At 47.0% G+C, this 22232-nt stretch overlaps 1 protein-coding gene, 1 long non-coding RNA gene and 1 other non-coding gene across 9 annotated transcripts in view; 1 reads left to right on the top strand and 2 right to left on the bottom strand.

The window, feature by feature from the left end:
• Nucleotides 1-229: 229 nt before the first annotated feature.
• LOC124390110 (solute carrier family 22 member 7-like) lies at nt 230-21277 on the bottom strand. Of its 7 annotated transcripts, none has more exons than XM_046855830.1 (12): nt 21259-21277; nt 20812-20864; nt 16066-16452; nt 15890-15993; nt 14430-14584; nt 11332-11500; nt 3009-3132; nt 2718-2827; nt 2414-2628; nt 2137-2245; nt 584-790; nt 231-426 (listed from the first exon to the last, which is right to left on the bottom strand). In XM_046855830.1, exons 3-12 carry the CDS (start codon nt 16447-16449, stop codon nt 345-347), a joined length of 1659 nt encoding a protein of 552 aa, XP_046711786.1. In that variant the 5' UTR covers nt 16450-16452; nt 20812-20864; nt 21259-21277; the 3' UTR covers nt 231-344. The 7 variants fall into 7 exon arrangements, with proteins under 7 accessions (XP_046711789.1, XP_046711788.1, XP_046711786.1 ...); XM_046855829.1 differs by lacking the exon at nt 21259-21277 and adding an exon at nt 20136-20247 and having other exon boundaries at nt 20812-21195; XM_046855828.1 differs by lacking the exon at nt 21259-21277 and adding an exon at nt 20136-20222 and having other exon boundaries at nt 20812-20890.
• Nucleotides 18785-18857, bottom strand: trnag-ccc. Its single transcript has one exon. It is a non-coding gene; the product is annotated as a tRNA-Gly (tRNA).
• LOC124390124 overlaps nt 21045-22232 on the top strand; it is a 2865-nt gene continuing 1677 nt past the window's right edge. Inside the window, exon 1 of the long non-coding RNA XR_006926689.1 lies at nt 21045-21168. This is a non-coding gene — a long non-coding RNA (uncharacterized LOC124390124). The remainder of the gene's footprint in view (nt 21169-22232) is intronic.

The raw sequence follows: 22232 nt of genomic DNA, 5'->3' as shown, positions 1-22232 counted from the left end.
GTTTGTGTGTGCGCATGTTTGTGCATATGAATGTGCGTCTGTGTTTTTGCATGTGTTCATACACATACACAAACATATTCACAAACACCCACACACAAACACATGCATAAACCGAAACACACACACAAACATGTGTTTGTGCATGTATGTGTAGGGGGTGTTTGTGAGCGTGTGTATTTGTGGTTGTGTGTGTGTGTTTGTGCATGAGTGTGTGTGTGTGTGTGTGTGTGTGTGTGTGTGTGAGAGAGTGTGTATAGGGGACTGTTTGTGCATCGTGGTGTGTTTGTGTGCATGTGTGTGTTTATGTTTGTGCATGTGTTTGTTTGTGTGTATGTGTGTGTGTGTTATTGCACAGGGTCTTCAGTAATGTCGGTTTTCAGTGGAGATGTACTTTGTTCCTGCGTATTCATGCAGAATGATCTCTTTCTGCAATACAAATAAAGTAAAACAATAATAATAATAATAATAATAATAATAATAATAATAATAATAATATAATAACACACACACACACACACACACACATGAGATAAAGTGAGTATCGTTGTTATTGTTGTGTGTGTAGTGTGTACATTACCCATACCTGGTCTGCTCAATGTCCTCGATTGTCTCAGGTAGACGAGCGTTGTTGGTTTCGGGGAGCAGGAGAGCCACCAGACCTGAGAGGATGGCAATCACACCAAACACCACCTGAGGAAGGCGGAGCCACACGTCCTCCAACAGCATGACCAGGGGAGAAACCGAGGCCCCCAAACGCCCCACAAAGCTTGCATACCCCACACCATTCTGTCTGCTCAAAGAGAGGGGTGGAGTCATGAATTATGAGGGAGGCGTGGCCTTTTACAGATTTTTCCCTTATTCTATCAGACTTAACACACAGAACTGAACTGGAACTAAAGCTCACACACACACACACACACACACACACACACACACACACACACACACACTCACTTATTCAACTGTGTGTTACTGAACTGTGACAACCTGAACCCAACACACACTCAATCAATTCACTTCACACACATCATGTCCTCAGAACAACCATATTATATTAAAATTATATTATACTGTAACATTGTTCTGCACTTCTCCACTGCTGCTCCTGATTTTTTTGCACTACATTGTGTTTATGTTTACAAATACACTCATTTATAGTTCTCTCTTGTCATGTGGACACTGGACCTCTGAGTGTTTAAAGGCTCTGGCATGGAGAAGCTGGTGTTGGATCTGTGATGATTTCAGATGTTGAGCTATTTTATAAGTTGCTCAGTAGCTCCTAGTTTTATAACCATAAAGACTGTAAAAGACTAAGATCATCAGTCATAATCACACACTCCAGTGCTCATGTTAGTTCTCACTCTCCAGTGTTCTGTAGTGTTTAAAGACTATAATCACACTCTTGATGTCACCCAAATGAGGATGAGGTTCTGCTTTTGAGTCTGGTTCCTCTCAAGGTTTCTTCCTCAGAACATCTAAGGGAGTTTTTCCTTCACCACAGTCTCCATGGTGATCATCAGGGATAAACACACACCATTCACCTTCACTGTTACATTCTGTAAAGCTGCTTTGAGACGATGTGTGTTGTGAAAAGTGCAAACTTCACTTCTCTTACACATTGTAATGTATAACATAATATAAGGCAGGTTTTCTAGTCAGGGGTGTTTTGTGTGTTTTGTGTATTTGTCCCACACTTTGTGTTGTTTGTCTGCACTGTTTTTTTGCCCTTTACATGGTGAGGACACTTACTTTAGTCCTTAACTCTGTGTTCTGTTATGTATGTGTGTGTGTGTGTGTGTGTGTGTGTGTGTGTGTGAGACTATGTGTGTGTGTGTGTGTGTGTGTGTGTGTGTGTGTGTGTGTATGACTGTGTATCTGTTTGTGCGTATAATTGTGTGTGTTTGTGTTTGTGTGTATGACTGTGTGTGTGTATATGATTGTGTGTGTGACTGTGTGTTTGTGTTTGTGTGTATGACTGTGTGTGTGTGTGTGTGTGTGTGTGTGTGTGTGTGTGTGTGTATATATGTGTGCATGTGTGTGTGTGTGTGTATACTGTATGTGTGTGCATGTGTGTGTGTGTGTGTGTGTGTATATGTGTGTGTGTATATGTGTGCATGTGTGTGTGTGTGTGTATACCGTAACACAGTAGGGTAAAGCTCAGTGGTGTACAGGAACACGGTGGTGAATGAAGCTTCAGACAGGCCTTTACCCAGCACTGCTATTATTGTGCGAAATGTCCAGTACTCTGCGCACACACACACACACACACACACACACAGTCAAGTGAATCTATTGGACTTCTCCTCCTGCTGTATTATGTAAGATGTTGTTAAAGACAATTTACAAACAAAAGAATGAAAAAATAAATGTAGAAACAGAATGTGGGCCCTCAGCGTTAGCGTTTGCATGTTACCTGTAGGGGTAATGATGTTGATGATGATACACACTCCTGTGAGGACCTGAGTTCCCACTTGGTTGACCCTTCGGCCAAATTTTTTCAGGCTGAAGTAGATGATGAATTTGGCAGGAAGCTCGATGATTGCGTAGATGAAGTGTGTGAGGTAGAGGTCCAACCCAAATCCTGTGATGTTTAAACTGATGCCGTAATAAGTGGAGGCAACACCATACCTGTACTCAAGGTATAAACAGTAAACACACACACACACACACACACACACACACACACTAATACACACAACAGGCAAACAAACACTCACCACACAATTCCAGTGCAGATGGTGATCTTCCTCAAACGTGGAGTTCTTATGAGGTCTATATAATTATAATTACGTTTCTGTTTCTCTCCTGTTACAACCTCACACAGAGTCTGAGAGAGAGAGAGAGAGAGAGAGAGAGAGAGAGAGAGAGAGAGAGAGACTTTGAATCAGATGCAGAATGTAATAATTATTGAGGGATGTAGAAAGTGTAGAATTTTTAAGTTAAGTTATTTCAGATCATAATTATCTTTAAATCTGCTTCAGTCGCAGTCGATGTACTGATGTTCACACCTGAGGTCTGATTGTGGAACTGAAGTCTGATCTCCTGTTGACTTGTGCGCACTTCTGCAGGTATTTATATGCATCCCCTGTCCTTCCATTCACAATCAGCCATCGAGCCGACTCTGGGATCATCCTACAGCAAACCCACAAAACAATGTAACACACTCACACTCAAGCACTCTAATGTAGGGGTAAATGGTCAGGATTTATGGGGTACATTAATATACAAGTGATTATAAATTATCTCTGAGAGAACAAGACGCTGCATCGTTGTTCATGCTCTGAAATAATGTGTGCAATCAGTTAAAATTGAAGGACAGCGGGGTGACGTCAGGAACAGGAAGCTATTAAACGCACATGGAGTAAAGCCAGGGCAGTGTGGCCTAGAGACGCATCGTCCCTGACTAGTGTGAATGAGCACAGCTATGTTAAAGGAGAGAGGTGCCAGGAGTGGTGCAGAGGTGGATGTTATAAAACCTGACAAAGGTCAGCGGGGTGGACCAGCCCGCAGTGTTGCAGAGGTCTTGGGGCGACACTCCAGAGGACATAAAGGCTGCCAAACTCCGGGGCGAGTGCACTCTGACACGGAATGGTCCGGGGAGACCAGATGACTCATAGGAAGATGCGATAGCCTTTATAATCCATGTGCTGAGGGTCTGCTTATTAGCAGGGAGACTTTTCCTCTGAGGGCTCTAGCAGACAAATACAATCCAACTTCCTCCAGGTACTTGTCCTGTGAAAATAGCAGTCCAGTGCTCGGACCGGGCACAGCTGGTTCAGCTTTTCTTGGTTTGGGGTCTAAAATGAAGGAGGATTGAATGCCTGGAGCCTAACAGGTTGTGGGACGACTGAGGGCATCTTGGGGACGTATCCCTCTCTAAGGTGCAGGAAGGCATCCATTTACTCCATGCCTGGAGTGAACTCCAAAAAGGAGGGGGCCACAGAGAGGGCCTGTAAATCACCTACTTTCCTCAGAGAGTAGATAGCCAGCAAGAACACAGTCTTAACTGACAAGTGCCTCGGCAAAAGGCTCAAAGGGGACTCAGATAGAGCACCAGGTCTGCGAACCATAGTCGGTCCGGCCACCATGGGGCTATCAGGAAGAAGCGGACTCTGTCTCTGCAAACTCTCCAGAACTCTGTGAAGCAGCGCAACTTGTGAGAAAGGCATACAGTTGCAGACGAGACCTGAACTGAATCGTATGGCCTCGCTCTACAGTGCGCAGGTTGTCTCTTGAAAATAATAGTATCAGTCTCTGGAGATTGACCTCCGGTACGCCTAGAGCAGGGGCAGTGCCCGGATGCAGCTCTATTGGCAAGTACTCCTGGTCCGCAATGACGCTGGGTGGAAACTGTGGAGGGAAGGAAACTGGAGCTGGCCATGCCCTGAAACACCTTTCATGGCAGGGTTAAAAAACCAGGTCCCTGAGGGGGCCGGAGAGGAATGAGCACAGAGGAAGGCGGTGCTATACGCCCTCTGGTCACCCTCCTGAAAGTAGAAGGTCTTGGTCAAAACCCTCTTATCAAAGATGACAGTCCTCAGATCTATCAATTAATGGGGCTTCAGCCCAGAGTGCCACACAGGATCAGACGTCGCAATGTCTGTCTCTGCACTTCCCGGTGGGGGTGCTGGGTTGTGGTTGGGTCTGCACCCACTGAGCAGACACATGAGAGCAGCGGGGTAGGTACTGCCAGAACGCCGCTGATTGTTTCTTCACTTCCTGAAACCTTTCGACTACAGAGTTGATGGAGTTGCTGTCAGAAAGTTAGGGTTATAGGATCCAAGGCAGATGCAAAAGGAGCAGGGGAGAAAGGCTGTGCAGAGCTGAATCGGGAAGCCGATTCAGGGAGTCGATTCAGGAGTCGATTCCGGAGCCGATTCCGGGAGCCGATTCAGAGAGCCGATTCAGAGAGCCGATTCAGAGAGCCGATGTGCGAAGGGGTGAGGATTCGAGCCGGAAACCAGAGCGCGTTCAGCGCGAGCCGAACCAAACGCTGCTCAGCGCGAGCAGAGCAGAGCAGAGCCGAGCCGGAAACCGGAACACGCCCAGCGCGAGCAGAGCAGAGCAGAGCCGAGCCGAGCCGAACCGGAAACCGGAGCGCGTTCAGCGCGAGCAGAGCAGAGCCGAGCCGAACCGGAAACCGGAGCGCGTTCAGCGCGAGCCGAAACCGAAGGACAGAATGTTCAGGTCAGAGACAACGAAACAAACAAAAGAACAAACAAACAAAACAGAATACGCTGGAGAGTGCTCAGGGCAAGCCTAAAGACAATCTGGCACTGACTGGAGGATTCAGGCGTCCTTATAAGTGCCAGAAAATCATACACCAAATCCGTGCAGCTGGTTGGGAGTGGCGTTTCCTCTGTGGTTGAGGCGGTAATACCTGAAGTGCTCAAGCGGGCTGACAGTACCCCCCCGCCCAGGGCGGCCCCGGACGCCCCAACAGGCTGCCCCGGGTGGGCCCGATGAAAGCCAGCAATCAGGTCAGGGTCCAGGATAAAGCGGAGGGGACCCAGGAGCGCCTCAGGACCATAGCCTCCCAATCCACAAGGTACTGAAGGCCCCGCCACGACGACGGGAGCGGAGCAGGCGGCGACGGTGTAGGCAGGACCCCAGCAATGACCCGGCGGGCGGAGGGGCCTGGCGGAGGGCACCAGGAGCAGGCCTGAACGGGTCGAACCCTAGACACATGAAACGTAGGGTGGACCCGAGCGCCTGGGGAGCCTGAGCCGGAGGGCCACGGATTAATAACCTTGGAAATGGGGAAGGGGCCGATAAAGCGCGGGGCGAGCTTCCGACAGGTGGCCTTAAGGGGAAGGTCCCGAGTAGAGAGCCACACACGTTGCCCGGCACGGTAGCGGGGGGCTAGGCACCGCCTACGGTTGGCCCCCTGGCAAAGCCTTATGCCATTCTTGAGCAGGGCTGCTCGGGCCGTCCTCCAGCCTCGACGGCAGCGACGAAAGAAAAGGGCGGCAGAAGGAACGCGGACCGGGGTTCCTGGTTGGAGAAAACCGCGGCAGAAAACCGTGGACCACCTGGAAGGGCGCAAGTCCTGTGGCAGCAGTGGGAAGAGTGTTATGGGCATACTCAATCCATAAAAGTTTGTCCGACCAGGAGGAGGGTTCCCGACTGCAAAGGAGACGGAGACCGGTCTCAAGATCCTGGTTGAGCCTCTCGGTCTGTCCGTTCGTCTGGGGGTGAAACCCAGATGAGAGGCTGGTCGAGATGCCCAGGAGGCGGCAGAACTCCCTCCAAAACTGCGCCGAGAATTGGGGTCCGCGGTCCGAGGCGATATCTCTGGGGAAACCATGGAGGCGGAATATGTGCTGGAGGGCCAGCTTGGCGGTTTCCTTGGCAGACGGCAGCTTGGGCAGAGCGATGAAGTGGCCCATCTTAGAAAATCGATCAATGACCGTCATGACAACCGTGTTGCCACTGGAAATGGGCAGCCCGGTAACGAAGTCCATGGCGATGTGCGACCACGGGCGTTTCGGGATAGGAAGGGGCCGAAGAAGACCATGGGGGCGGCCACGAGGGTTCTTGTGTTGGGCACAGTCGGGCAGGCGCGACAAAGTCCCGGTGTCCTTTACTACAGAAGGCCACCAGAAGCGTGCCTTGACCAGAGACAAGGTGCGAGGCTGACCGGGTGACAGAAGAACAGGGAGTTGTGACACCACTGAAGAACTCCAGGCGGAGACCTCGGGACGAACAGGAGACCAGTAGGGCAACCCTCAGGGACAGGGCCCCTGTCTTGGGCATTCTTGACCCGCTCCTCCAAAGCGAGACTAAGGGTGTGGACCGACACAGACTTGGCAAGGATGGTCTCTGGGCATGGCTCCTCCTCCTCCAGGGCATGAACCCTAGAGAGCGCATCAGGCTTGACATTCCGGCTCCCAGGCCGGTACGAAGAGAGAACCGAAGCGGCCAAAGAAAAGGCCCCATCTAGCCTGTCGGGGGTTGAGTCGTTTAGCCGATTGGAGGTACTCAAGGTTGCGATGATCCGTCCAGACCAGAAAGGGGACCTCCGCACCCTCCAACCAATGGCGCCATTCCTCCAAGGCCAGTTTGACAGCCAGGAGCTCCTCTCACCCACCGGGTAGTTACGTTCAGAGGAGCTAAGGCGCCTGGAAAAAAGCGCAAGGATGCAGGCGGTTATCCTCAGGGCAGACCTGGGAGAGCACTGCCCCACCCCCACACCGGAGGCGTCAACTTCAACCACGAACTGCCGAGCCGGGTCAGGAAAGATGAGGATGGGCGCCTCCGTGAATCGCCGCTAAGCTCCAGAAAAGCCTCCTCAGCCTCAGGGCCCCAGAAGAACGAGCGGAGGGAAGACGTCAGGAGGTGGAGGCGCCGCCACCAACTATAGCCCTTTATGAAGCGGCGATAAAATTGGCGAAGCCCAAGAACCTTTGTAAATGGCGGCGGAGGTGGGGTCGGCCAGTCCCGGATAGCCTGGACCCTGGCAGGGTCCATCCGGATATTACCGGCGGAAAGCAGGTATCCCAGGAACGAGGTTTGTGAGGTGTGGAACTCACATTTCTCAGGTTTAACATAAAGCCCGTTCTTGAGAAGTCTCTCCAAGACCTGACGCACCTGCCGGATGTGTTCGCCCATGGAACGGGAGAAGATCAGGATATCATCCAGGTAGACAAACACAAACGATTAAGCATGTCACGGAGGACCTCGTTGACCAGAGCCTGAAAGACGGCCGGAGCGTTGGTTAGCCGAACGGCATGACGAGGTACTCGTAATGACCAGCTGGGGTATTGAAGGCGGTCTTCCATTCATCCTCCCTGATACGCACCAGGTGGTATGCGTTGCGTAGATCCAGCTTAGTGAAGATCGTGGCACCATGCAGGAGTTCGAACGCCGAGGCCATAAGCGGCAAGGTAACGGTTCCGGATAGTGATCGCATTAAGACCCGGTAGTCAATACATGGGCGTAGGGACTTATCCTTCTTTTCGACAAAGAAGAAACCCGCACCAGCCGGGAGGAGGATGGTCGGATGATCCCTGCTGCCAGAGACTCCTGGATATACTGGTTCATGCTAGTCCTCTCCGGGCCGATAACTGATACAGGCGCCCCTAGGGGACTGGCCCGGGATGCAGGTCGATGGCACAGTCGAAGTGCCGGTGGGGAGGCAGGAGGTAGCCAAGGCCTTACTGAACACGCGCAAGGCCATGATAGACCTCAGGAACCGACGCCATATCGGAGTGCTCGGGAGTGACAGCCGGCAGTGGCTTGGGTGGAGGAAGAGCAAGACAGTGGTCAAGCAATGCACACCCCAATCAAGAATACGCCTGTCATCCAATCAACACGTGGGTTGTGTTTCCGAAGCCAAGGGAACCCGAGCATAATGGGGGCTTGGGAGAGGAGATGACCAGGAAGGAAAGCCACTCGATGTTGTTCCCCACTGACATGAGCAGAGGCCTAGTGCGGTGCGTGGCCCGGCCCAAAAGGCTGCCGTCCAGGGCTCTGATCAGCAGAGCTTCAGGCAGGGGCTCCATGGGAACCAGCAGCTGCTGGGCAAGCTTGAGGTCGATGAACTCGGCATCAGCCCCGGAGTCGACGAAGGCAGCCAACTCCGTGCCATCGGGGCCAACCTGGAGGTGGACCAAGATAGTGGGTTTGGAGGAGCGGGGAAGCGGCTCGTGGGTGCTCCCTCCATTACCGACGAGCCTTGCCTTTACTGGGCAGGATGCGGCCATGTGCCCTTTACCTCCGCAGTAGAGGCAAAGACCTAGAGACCGGCGTTTTCCTTCTCAGCGGGGGTCAGGTGGTGGCGTCCTATCTCCATGGCCTGTGGCGGAGAGAAAGAACGGGTGCCAGAACCCGAAACACGAGGAGGGGAACCGCTCGCAGTTAAAGGACTGTGAGGACCTAGGCTCTGAGTTGGGTAACCACGCTCCCGGCGGCGTTCCCTTATGCGCCCGATCGATGCGTGTAGCCAGGAGATCAGCGAATCCAGATCCCGGGTGGATCACGAGCGGCAAGTTCGCCCCAACAGCAGAGGAGAGGCCCTGGAGGAAAGTGTCATAAAGCGCGATGCGATCCCATCCGCTGTCAGTGGCCTGGGTCCGGAACTCAGCCGCGTACTCCGCAACAGAGCGTTGCCCCTGTGCGGCCGAGACCAGGGAGCGGGCGGCATCTTGGCGTGGCGTAGACGTGCCGAAGACCTTCCGGAGTTCCGCAGAAAAGCCGGCGAACGATCCGCAGTTGGGTGATCGGCTTTCCCACTCCGCAGTGGCCCACCTTAGGGCTCGGCCTGACAGGAGGGAAATGACGTAGGCCACCTTGGAGCGCTCTGTACCGAATTGAGAGGGTTGCATGCTAAAAATCAGGTCGCACTGCATAATAAATGAACGGCAGGAGTCAGGGTCGCCCGAAAACCGGGCTGGCTGCGCGAGCTGAGGCTCACGCATGGCTGAAGGGGCGATAGGAGGAGCAGGGGCCTGCCGGGCCGGAGCAGCAGATGATGATGGCGGCAAAGCACCTGTGGTGAGCCGGTCGCCAAAACGTGTGCGCAAAAATCCCATGATTTCCTGCACGCCAGTAGAGAGGTTCTGGATTTGTTGCTCCTGCGCCGCTTGTTGGCGAGCCAAGGCCGTTAAAGCGGCGCTAGAGGCAGGTACATCCACGGGATCCATGTTGGCCAGATTGTTCTGTCAGAAAGTTAGGGTTATAGGATCCAAGGCAGATGCAAAAGGAGCAGGGGAGAAAGGCTGTGCAGAGCTGAATCGGGAAGCCGATTCAGGGAGTCGATTCAGGGAGTCGATTCCGGGAGCCGATTCCGGGAGCCGATTCAGAGAGCCGATTCAGAGAGCCGATTCAGAGAGCCGATGTGCGCGAAGGGGTGAGGATTCCGAGCCGGAAACCAGAGCGCGTTCAGCGCGAGCCGGAAACCGAAACGCGCGTTCAGCGCGAGCAGAGCAGAGCCGAGCCGAGCCGGAAACCGGAACACGTCCAGCGCGAGCAGAGCAGAGCCGAGCCGAGCCGAGCCGGGAACCGAAGCGCGTTCAGCGCAAGCAGAGCAGAGCAGAGCCGAGCCGAACCGGAAACCGGAGCGCGTTCAGCGCGAGCCGGAAACCGAAGGACAGAATGTTCAGGTCAGAGACAACGAAACAAACAAAAGAACAAACAAACAAAACAGAATACGCTGGAGAGTGCTCAGGGCAAGCCTAAAGACAATCTGGCACTGAATGGAGGATTCAGGCGTCCTTATAAGTGCCAGAAAATCATACACCAAATCCGTGCAGCTGGTTGGGAGTGGGCGTTTCCTCTGTGGTTGAGGCGGTAATACCTGAAGTGCTCAAGCGGGCTGACAGTTGCCAAAAAGGCCTGAAGGTGAGAGTGGGGTGTCCAGCAGCATGGCTTCATCCCTTTTAAAAATTTCTGACAAGGTAAGCCACAGATGTCTCTCTGTGGCTGTTAGGGTGGCCATGGACCGGCCAATGGCCTTAGCTGTCTCTTTAGTAGCTCGCAGGGCTAAGTGCACCATATGGCAGAGCTCTTGCACCTGGCCGGCCATGATATCTGCCACATCCAGCTACTGCAGCAGGTCAGATTGGTATGCCTGTAACACTGCCATGGTGTGCAGACATCCAGCGGCCTGACCTGCTGAGGTGTGCGCCTTTCCCACCAGCGCAGGCGTAGTATGCATGTTTGCGTCTTCAACCCGTGGCATGACTCCATAGCCATGATCCTTGAGCCCTATGTGGTTGAAATACACCACGGTCCTGGGGCTAAAGGGGTGGGCCCTCTGTGTGCAGGTCAGGGAAAAACGGTGGACCTAGACGTGGAGGTTGTGACGCCAGGAGCAAAAAGCGCTTGTGGAGCTTGCTGGAGGGTCTGCTAGGTGCTGCTGCCGAGAGGAAGAGAGGCGGAGCTGCATGCTCTTGTCACAGGGGGAAGAAACCGCTGAAAAGCGTGCTTCAGAAGCCTGCAAACGGGAGCTGGAGCGGGCAGGTGAAAGGGAAAAACCCCATCTGTGAACTGGAATGCCCTCAGCGCCCTCAAGAACCGGCAGCATGCTCCGCCCCCAAACAAGCCACACAAAGGCTGTGTGTATCCTCCCCTGTGAAATACCTAAAAAGTGTGCTTGGTTTTTCTCCATGCTTTAAATTGTTTTTTTTTTTTTGACAAAGAAAAGCTGGTTCACACCATGTGCTTTTTTTTAGTTTCCTGGTCATGACGTCACCCAGCCGGTGACAGTCTGCCTCCAATTTTGACTGATTGCACACATTATTGCAGAGCATGGACAATGCAGCTGCGTTCCCAAATAATGTATAATATATATATATATATATATATATATATATATATTTGATATCTCACCACCAGGTTGCTACGGAGATCACAAGAGGCGAGGACACTGTAATTATCAGTATCCTCCAATCTGTGATCAGATATGCCACGCCGGCAAGCAGGGAATTACCCACAGTCCAGATAACGCTGCTACACACACCGATAACTGTGCGATGCTCAATGTCCACCCACTCGATAGCTGCAACATGAAACAGCTAATAATATTTCAAAAATGTTACACACACTGTACAGATCTTCATCACACCATACACCTTATAATTCACACACTGTACAGTTCATCATTCATCCAGGGTCAGTGGTGATGGTGGTAAGAGAAAACCTCACTGAAATAGCATGAGGAAGAAACCTTGAACCAGACCCATCTAAATCCTTAACATCAAATGTCTATTCAATACAGTTCCATCATTGCTTAGGTTATAAACTGAGTGTAAAACTGTTTATAGTGTTTGCAGTTACTGTAGCAGATTGTTTATATCAATTACATTCCAAATCCATCTACATGGTTCTTCAGTTAAACCCTGCTAAGTAGTTTCATAGAGGTTAATGTTGAACCAACCACAGCACCTCATGTTCTCCAAATGAAAAGAACTCCAACCAGTGGTAGGGCTTTAAGGTGAAAATCATGGAATAGTGAGACAGATTGCACCACTTTAAAAAGAGAAGTTAAATGAAATGTCATGAAACAGACTTTCTTATAAAACCCTCATCGAAATTACAAAAACACAAGAAAACTTTGTAGCTTATTTATGTATACGGTGTTATAAGAAGGTGAGAGGATGCCTGAGGAATGAAGAAGGAGTGTGCTGGCACCGATCTTTAAGAATAAGGCAGATGTGCAGACCTGCATTAACTACAGGGGAATAAAGTTGATTAGTACACCATGAACAGACTGGTTCAAGTTGGAGGTTAGAGTGCATCAAGGATCGGTTCTGAGCCGTTTCCTGTTTGCAGTGGTGATGGACAGGTTGATGGATGAGGTCAGTGATTTGTGGTGAGAGTAGTGAGCAGGTGGAGAAGAGCCTGAAGAGATGGAGGTATGTGCTGGAGAGAAGAGGAATGAAAGTCAGTAGGAGTAAGACAGAGTAAATGTGTGAATGAGAAGGAGGGCAGTGAAGGGGTGCGGTTGCAGGGAGAAGAGGTGATGAAGGTGGAAGAGTTCAGGTACCTGGGATCAACAGTACAAAGAGTGCAGGCAAGACGGAGTCGGTGGAAAAGAGTGATAGCAGGAGTGATTAGTGATAGAAGAGTATCTGTGGGAGCGAAAGGGAAAGTTTATAGGACTGTGGTGAGACCTGTGATGTTGTATGGTTTAGAGACATTGGCATTTAAGAAAAAAAGACAGGAGGAGGAGCTGGAGGAAGCAGAGATTTAGATGTTGAGGTTTTTGTTGGGAGTGATGATGATGGACAACATTAGAAATTAGTTTATTAGAGGGACAGCGCATGTAGGATGTTTTTTAGACAAGGTGAGGGAGGTGAGATTGAGATGGACATGTGCAGAGGAGGGACATGGGGTATATCAGTAGGAGAATGCTGAGGATGGAGCCACCAGGAAGGAGGAAAAGAGGAAGGCCAAGGAGGAGGTTTATGGATGTGGTGAGGGAAGACATGCAGGTATTTGGTTGAAAGAGGCAGATGTGGAGGACAGGGGGTATACAGACGGATGGTCCGCTGTGGCAACCCCGAATGGGAGAAGCTGAAAGAAGAAGTGTTACCAGAATTCTACAATCTTCACTATAATCCTATCTTCACTTCTTTTTCATCACCAAATAGTCATAATGCAGTTGCTGTAAAAAGTCTAAACTTGTTTATGTATATCATCCAGAGGGAGTATACCCAGGGAGAGACTGTCTGAGTGGAAGGGGTAGTACAGGAAAATGGTGTCTAGGGAGAGGGAGTCCAGTGAAAGGGCATCCAGGGACAGGTCCTGGCTGAGAGAATCTTGGGGAGGACATCTAGCCAAAGAGAGTGCAGTGCAGGGAAGGTTGTGTACGTGGAGGGAGTCTAGAGAAGAGTGTCCAGGGAGAGCATGTTGAAGGGGGTCCAGGAGCTGTCTAGGGGTAATGAAGTTTTATGGTAGAGCATCTAGGTGGAGAAGGTAGAAAGGGAGGGTGTCTGTGGAAAAGCATCCAGGGAAGAGTGTCTAGGCAAGGGTGTCCGGGGGGAGTGTATACAAGGGAAGTGTGTACTGGGCAACGTTGTACAGGGGGAGGGTGTCAAGGGCGAGTGTATCCAGGAGGAGTGTACAATGGGAGTGTTTACAGGGGAAGGGTGTCTGGGGGAAGAGTGTCCAAGGGAAGGGTATTGAGGAAAAGAGTGTCTACAGGGAGGGTATCTAGCAGAAGGATATCCAGAGGGGGAGAGCATCCTCTATGACATGGTGATAAATTATTACAAAGTGTACTGTAATATTTAAGTAATCACTCTACACTGATTGTTAATTATTCGATAATGAAACATTGATGAAAAAGCATGCTCTAGTTCTAATTCAAAGCAAACAGAGCAAAAACAGTGTTTTAATCCTGATGTTTTGCTTAATGATAATCTAAATGTCTTGCACAGTGGACATTATTAATGCTGTTGTATTATAAATTGTCTAAAGTGTGGTGTTAACACAGTGTTCAGCATGGGGCTGTCGACCAGAAGGATTAATATTACTGCAGAGACACAGTTTGATAGTTTACACCTACTGAACACCACAATTTTATACACATTAAAAAGCACCTTTTTTGTCTGTTAATATATTTGACCAAAAAACAACCACAATACCAAAGCAAGGTGTGCACTGAATCTTTAAATGATGCATTTCACCTAAACACACTTTAGCATTGTGTCCTGTTATAAGGTACCATTACTTTATTCATTTTGTTCATTTATGGATTAGATTAAATTGGTGTGACTGAAAACAATAAAAATGATTAAAACCTGAGAGAGGAACCTGTAAATATGAAAAAAGTGTCATGGTTATGCTAAATAAAGAGAATAAACTCTACATCCCATGTAAACAATCTTCCAAAAGAAAAGTTGGCTAATGGCTTCCACCAGATCTGATCATTTTAATTGTTGTTCTAGGTGTCAATGTGTAGATTTTTATTCCTATTTACTTACTGAGAACAATGGCCACGATGCTGATTCCAGACAGGCTAAATCCGGTCAGAAAGCGAAACACAGCGAACATCACGAAACTGGTTGAAACAGCGCTGATTACACTGAAAACGATGACTGAGATGTAGGACACCAACAAAATGGTCTTACGGCCATACCTTAACACACAGACCATAAAGTTTTTAAACGTTAACAAAAGTTTTAACTCCATGTATATCGACAGCTTTTCTGAAATTACAACCCCAATTCCAAAGAAGTTGGAATGCTGTGTAAAATATAAACAAAAACAGAATGGAATAATTTTCAACTACATGATTTGCATCTCCAAATTATGGAACAATTTCAGAATAATGTTCGTCAACATTACCATTAACCAAAACGTGGCTGCATGACTTGAATTCAATCTGTCCAAGTTCTCCCACACCACCCCACTGCTTCTCCTTCACTGGCTTCCAGTAGCTGCACGTATCAGATGCAAAACACTGATGTTCACCTACAAGGCCTAAAATGGACCAGCACCATCTTACCTCAGAGACCTTATCACATCTCGCACTGCACCACGCTGTCTGAGATCCTCCAGCACTGCTCCACTGGTACCTCCTTCTCTCAGAATGAGAGGTAAGTACACCTCAAGGCTCTTCTCTGTTCTGGCACCGAGGTGGTGGAATGAACCTCTTCCCCTAGATGTCTGTACAGCAGAGTCCCTGACTATCTTTTAGCAACAGGTGAAGCCTTACCTCTTCCTGAATCACTTAAACTAACACTTTCCAAGTTTGCGTTGTTAAAAAAATAAATCAACAGAGTTGTAGTGTGATTTATATGAAGTTTGTAATCCAGTGCACCAGTGTAAATGTATTCATTAATAGCGACTCAAACACAGAACACAGTTTGCATGTCATCCACAAATGCAGGGTAAATCTTTATCATGCAAAGAAGAAGGCATGCGTGAACATGATGCAGAAACACCACCATCTTTTCGGGATCAAAGCTCTCTACTGATGCAAAGTGAAAAAACAGTTTTCAGACAAATCAAAATTTGTATTTCTTTTTGGAAACCATGGACACCATGTCCTCTGGACTAAAGAGGAAAGGGACTATCTGACTTATCAGTGCTCAGTTCAAAAAGCCACATCTGTACACATGGCTCTGACCAGGTCTTTTTTTAGTTGTGTTGCAGCCTTCAAATTCATGCCCCAAATTTTTCCTTGAAATGGTACATTTCCTTAGTTTTAACATTTAATATGTTTTTATGTACTTTTCTGACTAAAATACACACCCTGGGATCAGGACTTTTCTGAAATTGTGGTTTTACTTTGCAAAGACATTTCTGCATCATGTTAGCAAAAAATAAACAGGAATTAAGTTTTTTCTACTTAAAAATGTTCAGATGTTCAGAAAGACAAGTGCAGACAATTAAAAACTACAAAAATCTTTAGTAAAGTCTCACATTTAAATAATCTTACTTGTCACACAGAACACCAAAGAAAACAGCTCCGAACATGACGCCAATGAAGAACACGGTGGCCGAGGCTTTGGTGAGTCCCTTTGTGTTACACACAAGATCAAACTGGAGAGAGACAAAGAGGTGAAGAACATTTTCTAACATCACTGCTCTCCCTCAGAAAACTCCACACATTACCTGTGAGACCAAAGTGGACTTGAACATGCTGGAGTCGTACGCCCATCCACTCTGACACGGAACTACGGGAAGTTCTGTAGCATTAGATGAGTTTGTCAGAAGATAAAAGTGAGGTTGTGAGAACATGTGACATGAAGTGAAGGTTCCATCTTTTTGTTTCGGAATACTGACAGTCAGTTTCTCCTCTTGGCTCAAAGACTGAAAAACACCATGAGAGTCCAGAGAGCTGATGTTGCAGTGATGAGACGGTGTGGCAGCGATGAAGTTATTCAGCAGGAAGTGACCCGGGAGTGTGAGGCGTGGGAGCACCATCAACATGAAGAGCATAATCTGATAACGTCCAAAACCATCAGCCTCAGCAAGAATGTTCTCGAACTTCATCATGACCTGGAAAATGACAAATACTGAAGCAAACATTTATCATTTAACATAAATATGAAATAATGTGAATAAATTCTTTGATTATTGTTTGAAGTTAAATTCACACTTGGATGGTTTTATGTTTTATCATTAATGTAGTGTTTATCTCCTGTCCTCTCTCCTGTCCTCTCTCCTGTCCTCCCTGCTGTCCTCTCACCTGTCCTCTCTCCTGTCCTCTCACCTGCACTCTCACCTGTCCTCTCTCCTGTCCTCTCTCCTGTCCTCTCACCTGTCCTCTCTACTGTCCTCTCTCCTGTCCTCTCACCTGTCCTCTCTCCTGTCCTCTCTCCTGTTCTCTTTCCTGTCCTCTCACCTGCATTCTCACCTGTCCTCTCACCTGTCCTCTCTCCTGTCCTCTCTCCTGTCTTCTCATCTGTCTGCTGCCCTGCCCTCTACTCTCCTGTTCCTTTCCATTCTACTGTTTTGTCAAGTCAAGTTTATTTCTATAGTGATTTTCACTTAAAGCAGCTTTACAGAATTTAATGATTAAGTTTGGGTGACATCAAGAGTGTGATTATAGTCTTTAAACACTACAGAACACTGGAGAGTGAGAACTAACATGAGCACTGGAATGTGTGATTATGAGTAATGTTCTTTCTACAGTCTTATACGGTCAGATGAGATTATGGAACCAGGAGCTACTGAGCAACTCATAAAATAGCTCAACATCTGATATCATCACAGATCCAACACCAGCTTCTCCATGCCAGAGCCTTTAAACACTCAGAGCTCCAGTGTCCAAACTCAATTTCAATTCAATTCATGTTTATTTGTTTTGAGCTTTTAATAATGAACATTGTCTCAGAGCAGCTTTACACAGATAATGTAGTGATAAAAATGAAGATGTTCTTTATAAGTGTAAGTTTGTCTCTGATGAACAAGTCGGTGGAGACTGTGGTGAAGGAAAAACTCCCTGAAATGGCATAAGGAAGAAACCTTGAGGGGAACCAGACTCATAAGGGAACCTCATCCTCATCTGGGTGCCACCAAATGTCCATTTATAGCAGATATACGATGTTGCGGGGTACAGTGATGATGATCAGGAGCAAAAAGTAGTCCTGAGTCGATGTAGCAGACTGTTGACATTAACTCCAGTCCAGATCCATCCTCAAAAGTGCCCGTGTCCACAAACTCCACATGAAGTGGGATCCAATTGGCACTGGTACGTCTCTAGGTGGTTCGGGATGTTTGTGGGCATCTACTTTTTTGAAGGTCCATAATCTCCATAAGGAGGGACGTGACTGGAGCTGGTGTAACCTCACCTGTCCCTGTCCTCCCACCTGCCTCTAACTCAGACATGGGCAAACTACGGCCCGTTGGATTTATTAATCCGGCCCGCCGAACGTGACCAAATTATATTAAAATAGGTACAGGCAAACATGGGCTTAAATCCCGGGGGGGACCAGGATGACATATTAGCGATTAAAATATCACTTATCTAGTGAACGTTAGCTTGTTTACAAGAGCTTGTAGCACAGTGCACTGCAGCTAACACTGCAACTAATGTACTAGTGCACTGCAGCTAACACGCCAAAGCCGTTTCCCATGCAGTTTTATTTGGGACGACTTGGCATAATGTTAACTTAACATTAACACACAATTAGCATATTGTTTATAATCAATTTCTATTCTGTTCTTGAGTGTCTTTATTAATTTTACATTTTAAATTTTTTAATTCCTTGTTTTGCTTTGTCATTGAACCTGAGAAAAACTTGATAAAAAAATGATAAAAGCAAAGTGTTTTACTGTGGGGACACTGTGGGGACAATGTGGGGACACTGTGTCTTTATAAGTACAATTTGACTGTATTATTTGTGTTCCCTTCAAAAATTGATCATCAGAAATGTTATATTTATTGTCCCCCCTACTGTTAAATGAAATTTACGCCCATGCAGGTAAACCTTGTTTAATTTACCTTTCCCCTGTAATGCCCACGTTTCCCAAAAATATGGTGCACTTTATCTACATTGACCTTGTTCGCATGTATTACTCTCTTCTCCTCTTTAATGAGCCCTTCTGCATAAATGAGCTTATCAAAGAAAAGTGGATAGTAGATAAAAATAGATAAAAAATAAAAAAAAAGATCAAGTTGTTGATGAAACTGAATTTGTGTTTTTCTGCTGTGTTTATTTAACTGAAATGTAATAACTTTCTTTCGGCTTCTCCCGTTAGGGGGCGCCACAGCGGATCCTCCGCACGTTTGATTTGGCACATGTTTTTACGCTGGATGCTCTTCCTAACGCAACCCTCCCCAATTTATCCGGGATTGGGACCGGCACTGAGAGTGGCTGGGGGTTGGTTCCCTGACCGGGAATCGAACCCGGGTTGCAGCGGTGGGAGCGCTGCGTCTTAACCACTAGACCACCAGGGGACCCATTTAACTGAAATGTAATAAATTTAATTATTAATTTAATTAATGAATTTGGAAAGCAATTTGTAGAATGAGCTATGCATATTCATGCCTTGCTACATGTCACAGGCCAAATCTCTAATGTAATATATATATATATATATCATGTGTGTATGTATGTATGTATATCCTGGCCCGGCCCCTCTGTCAAATTTTAGAACCCATTGTGGCCCGTGAGTCAAAAGGTTTGCCCACCCCTGCTCTAACCCATATCTTCTCACCTACACCCTGAATTTTCTCTCTCCTCTCGCCTGTTTTTTTTTCTGCACTCTTTAATTTTTATAAGTTTAGGAATAAACTTAGAGGCACAAACATTAACATTCAAATTTTCTCATCTATTTATTTCTGTAAAGCTGCTTTGAGATGATGAATATTGTTAAAAGGGCAGTACAAATAAACTACTAATCATCAACTAAACTTTAAGATCTGTTTTCTGTCCTCACGTTTACCTGCTCCATTACTGTTCACTTAATCAGATATAATGATATTAAAATAAACCTGTACAGATTTATTTTACACACACACTCACACACACTCACACACACACACACACACACACACACACACACACACACACACACACACACTCACACACACACACACACACACACACACACACACACACACACACACACACACACACACACACACACACACACACACACACACACACACACACACACACACACACACACACACACACACACACACACACACACACACACACACACACACACACACACACACACACACACACACACACACACACACTCACACACACACACACACACACACACACACACACTCACACACACACACACACACATCACACACACACACATACACACACATACACACACACACATATATACACACACACACACACACACACACATACACACACACACACACACACACACACACACACACACACACACACACACACACTCTCTTTACACACTCACACACACACACACACTCTCTCACACACTCACACACACAAACACACACACACACACACACACTTTCTCACACACACACACACTCTCTCACACACACACACACACACACACACTCTCTCTTTACACACTCACACACACACACACACACACTCTCTCTCTCACACACACACACACACACACACACTCACACACACACACACACACACACACACACAGTAGGATCTCGTTAATTACTGTAAAAGATTGAAATAAAATAGTTGAAGCTGAACTCTGTTCACCTGAAACACCAGGAGCTCTGGATCTTCTCACCCTCGCTGCTCAGTTCGTAAGCAGTGTTTTATTACAGGAGATCAAACTGTGAACATCTGCACAAACATGTTCACCTTCAACCTTTAAATCAAACCATCAGAAACTTCCTTCAAAACCAACACAAGTTCTGTTCTTGCATCACTGCACAGCCATGAAATTCTGCTTCACAAACAAGTCCAGCACCTTTATCATTACATTTATGACAAGCAAGTGTGTGTGTGTGTGTGTGTGTGTGAGGTTCAGAGTTTAACGTTGATAGGAGAAGATGTTGAGTCAGCTCGTTATCTTGAAGTTCTTCTGGCTCTATTTCATTGCAGTTTATTTTTATTGCTGGATTGAATTATTTTAATCTCCACGTGGTGTTTCTCTGCATCTGTGGAGATTTTTCTCCTACAAACATATTATCCTGATCAAGATGCTCACCTTCTTGTCCTCCAAACCCCCTGTGTTTAACACCTTCAACTCGTCTCTTTATCATCGTCTCCATCTGTGTTTATCTGTTTCTGACTTTCTGGCACTTTGACCCACAAAACTGCTGAGACTGAAATTTCTCTGAGTGTGAATCAGGAGCTTAAACAGACTGGAGTTTAATCTGGATTTATTTTACATTTATTTAGTGTGTGTGTGTGTGTTTGGTTTCCTCACCTGGGTCTAGTGTTTCCTGTCTCTGTCATCCAGGAGGATCTGCTCCTTACAAACTGTACAGAAACGTTATCAGTCCTCCACCTTCTCCTCCACTTCCTTTTCACTCTGCTCTCCACCAATCAGCTCACACACATTTACATATTGAACGTTTTTTATAAAGAATTGTGATGTTCAGTGTTTGGATCAGTGGATTGAGATGGTTGAGTTGGAGGGTGATGTGGATTAGTGATGTGCAGGACTGAGTTTAATTCTAAACCCACTGCTGAGGGAAATCCGGCTTCTGATTATTCAATGACCAATAATCACCTGCAACTGTCTGATCTGCATCCTAAATAAATAAACTGATGAATCCCTCAGGTGAGTGGTGAGTGTCTGTGTGTGTATATGTGTGTGTGTGTTTGTTTGTGTGTTTTAGATAAATCATTAATCATTTTTATAAACACTCACTGTTTTATTTCCTCTGTTGTTGGTCAAATCCCCGTCCTCTTTCACCTCGTTCTCCTTCACCTCTCTCTCTCTCTTTCCCTCTTCCTCTTTGTCTCCCTCTCTCTCTCTCCCTCTTCCTCTCTGTCTCCCTCTCTGTCTCCTCTCTCTCTCTCTCTCTCTCTCTCTCTCTTCCTCTTCCTCTCTCCCTCTCTCTCTCTCTCTCTCTCTCTCCTGCTGTGAGTCTCTACACTAATGGTTAACCTGAAGTTTATCTCCGCCTGTCTGTGTTCAGTACTTTGACTTCTTCTCTTGTGTTTGTTTCCTGATTGTGGTGATGTTATGACTTTTCTCTGAACATCACGGCGAGTTGGAGAGAAAATCTTCACCTGCACAGGAGACGGCCGAGTTTCACCACACGACTTCATCACACTCTGAGTGCATGTTTTCATTTACCATGATCATGACATGTTGACAGAAGCCCCAATCTAAAGTAAATTACAAACATCTAAGCAGGTGAGGACTAGGGGCCTCACTCGGGGGCCCCTGAGGGCAGATTGGTAGAGAGCTCAGTCATGGATGAAGTTATCAACGTTTCCTGACACTGTGGTGAAAAACGAGTTGCTGGGATTAAAAACAAAACCTTCCGTAATATAGATGTTTGTATTAAACATATTATCCACATGCTAAGTGTGTGTGTGTTTGTGTGTGTGTGTGTGTGTGTGTGCAAGAAACTTGTGAAACTTGTAAAAATGTTACATAAAAATAAATCTGATTTATATTACGCCCAACATTTTAACATTCTGATACAAACCTTTCATAGAGGCGGAGCTTAACAATGCTCTTCTCTCATTGGCTAGTAAGATTTGAATTAACAGATCCAGAAGTAAGTTTAGTAAATTATAATGTAAATTACTTTTGTAGATTATAAATTAGTAAATAAATAATAAGTAAATTAGTTAATATATTAGTTGGATGATATTTTGTATTGAATAAAA

This window comes from Silurus meridionalis, chromosome 8, assembly GCF_014805685.1.
Source record: "Silurus meridionalis isolate SWU-2019-XX chromosome 8, ASM1480568v1, whole genome shotgun sequence".
NCBI lineage: Eukaryota > Metazoa > Chordata > Actinopteri > Siluriformes > Siluridae > Silurus > Silurus meridionalis.
The sequence above is the reverse complement of the archived record's forward strand: the minus strand, read 5'-3'. Positions and strand labels throughout refer to the sequence as shown.

Bases quoted from the DNA above. Each gene is read 5' to 3' on its own strand.
- LOC124390110 (XM_046855830.1), bottom strand. From the start codon at position 16,449: ATGATGAAGTTCGAGAACATTCTTGCTGAGGCTGATGGTTTTGGACGT. The intron at 15,994-16,065 runs GTAATGTGTGGA...GTCTCTCTCCAG, and splicing joins AGTCCACTTTGGTCTCACAG to TTTGATCTTGTGTGTAACAC. The intron at 427-583 runs GTATGGGTAATG...TTTGTATTGCAG, and splicing joins GAGGACATTGAGCAGACCAG to AAAGAGATCATTCTGCATGA.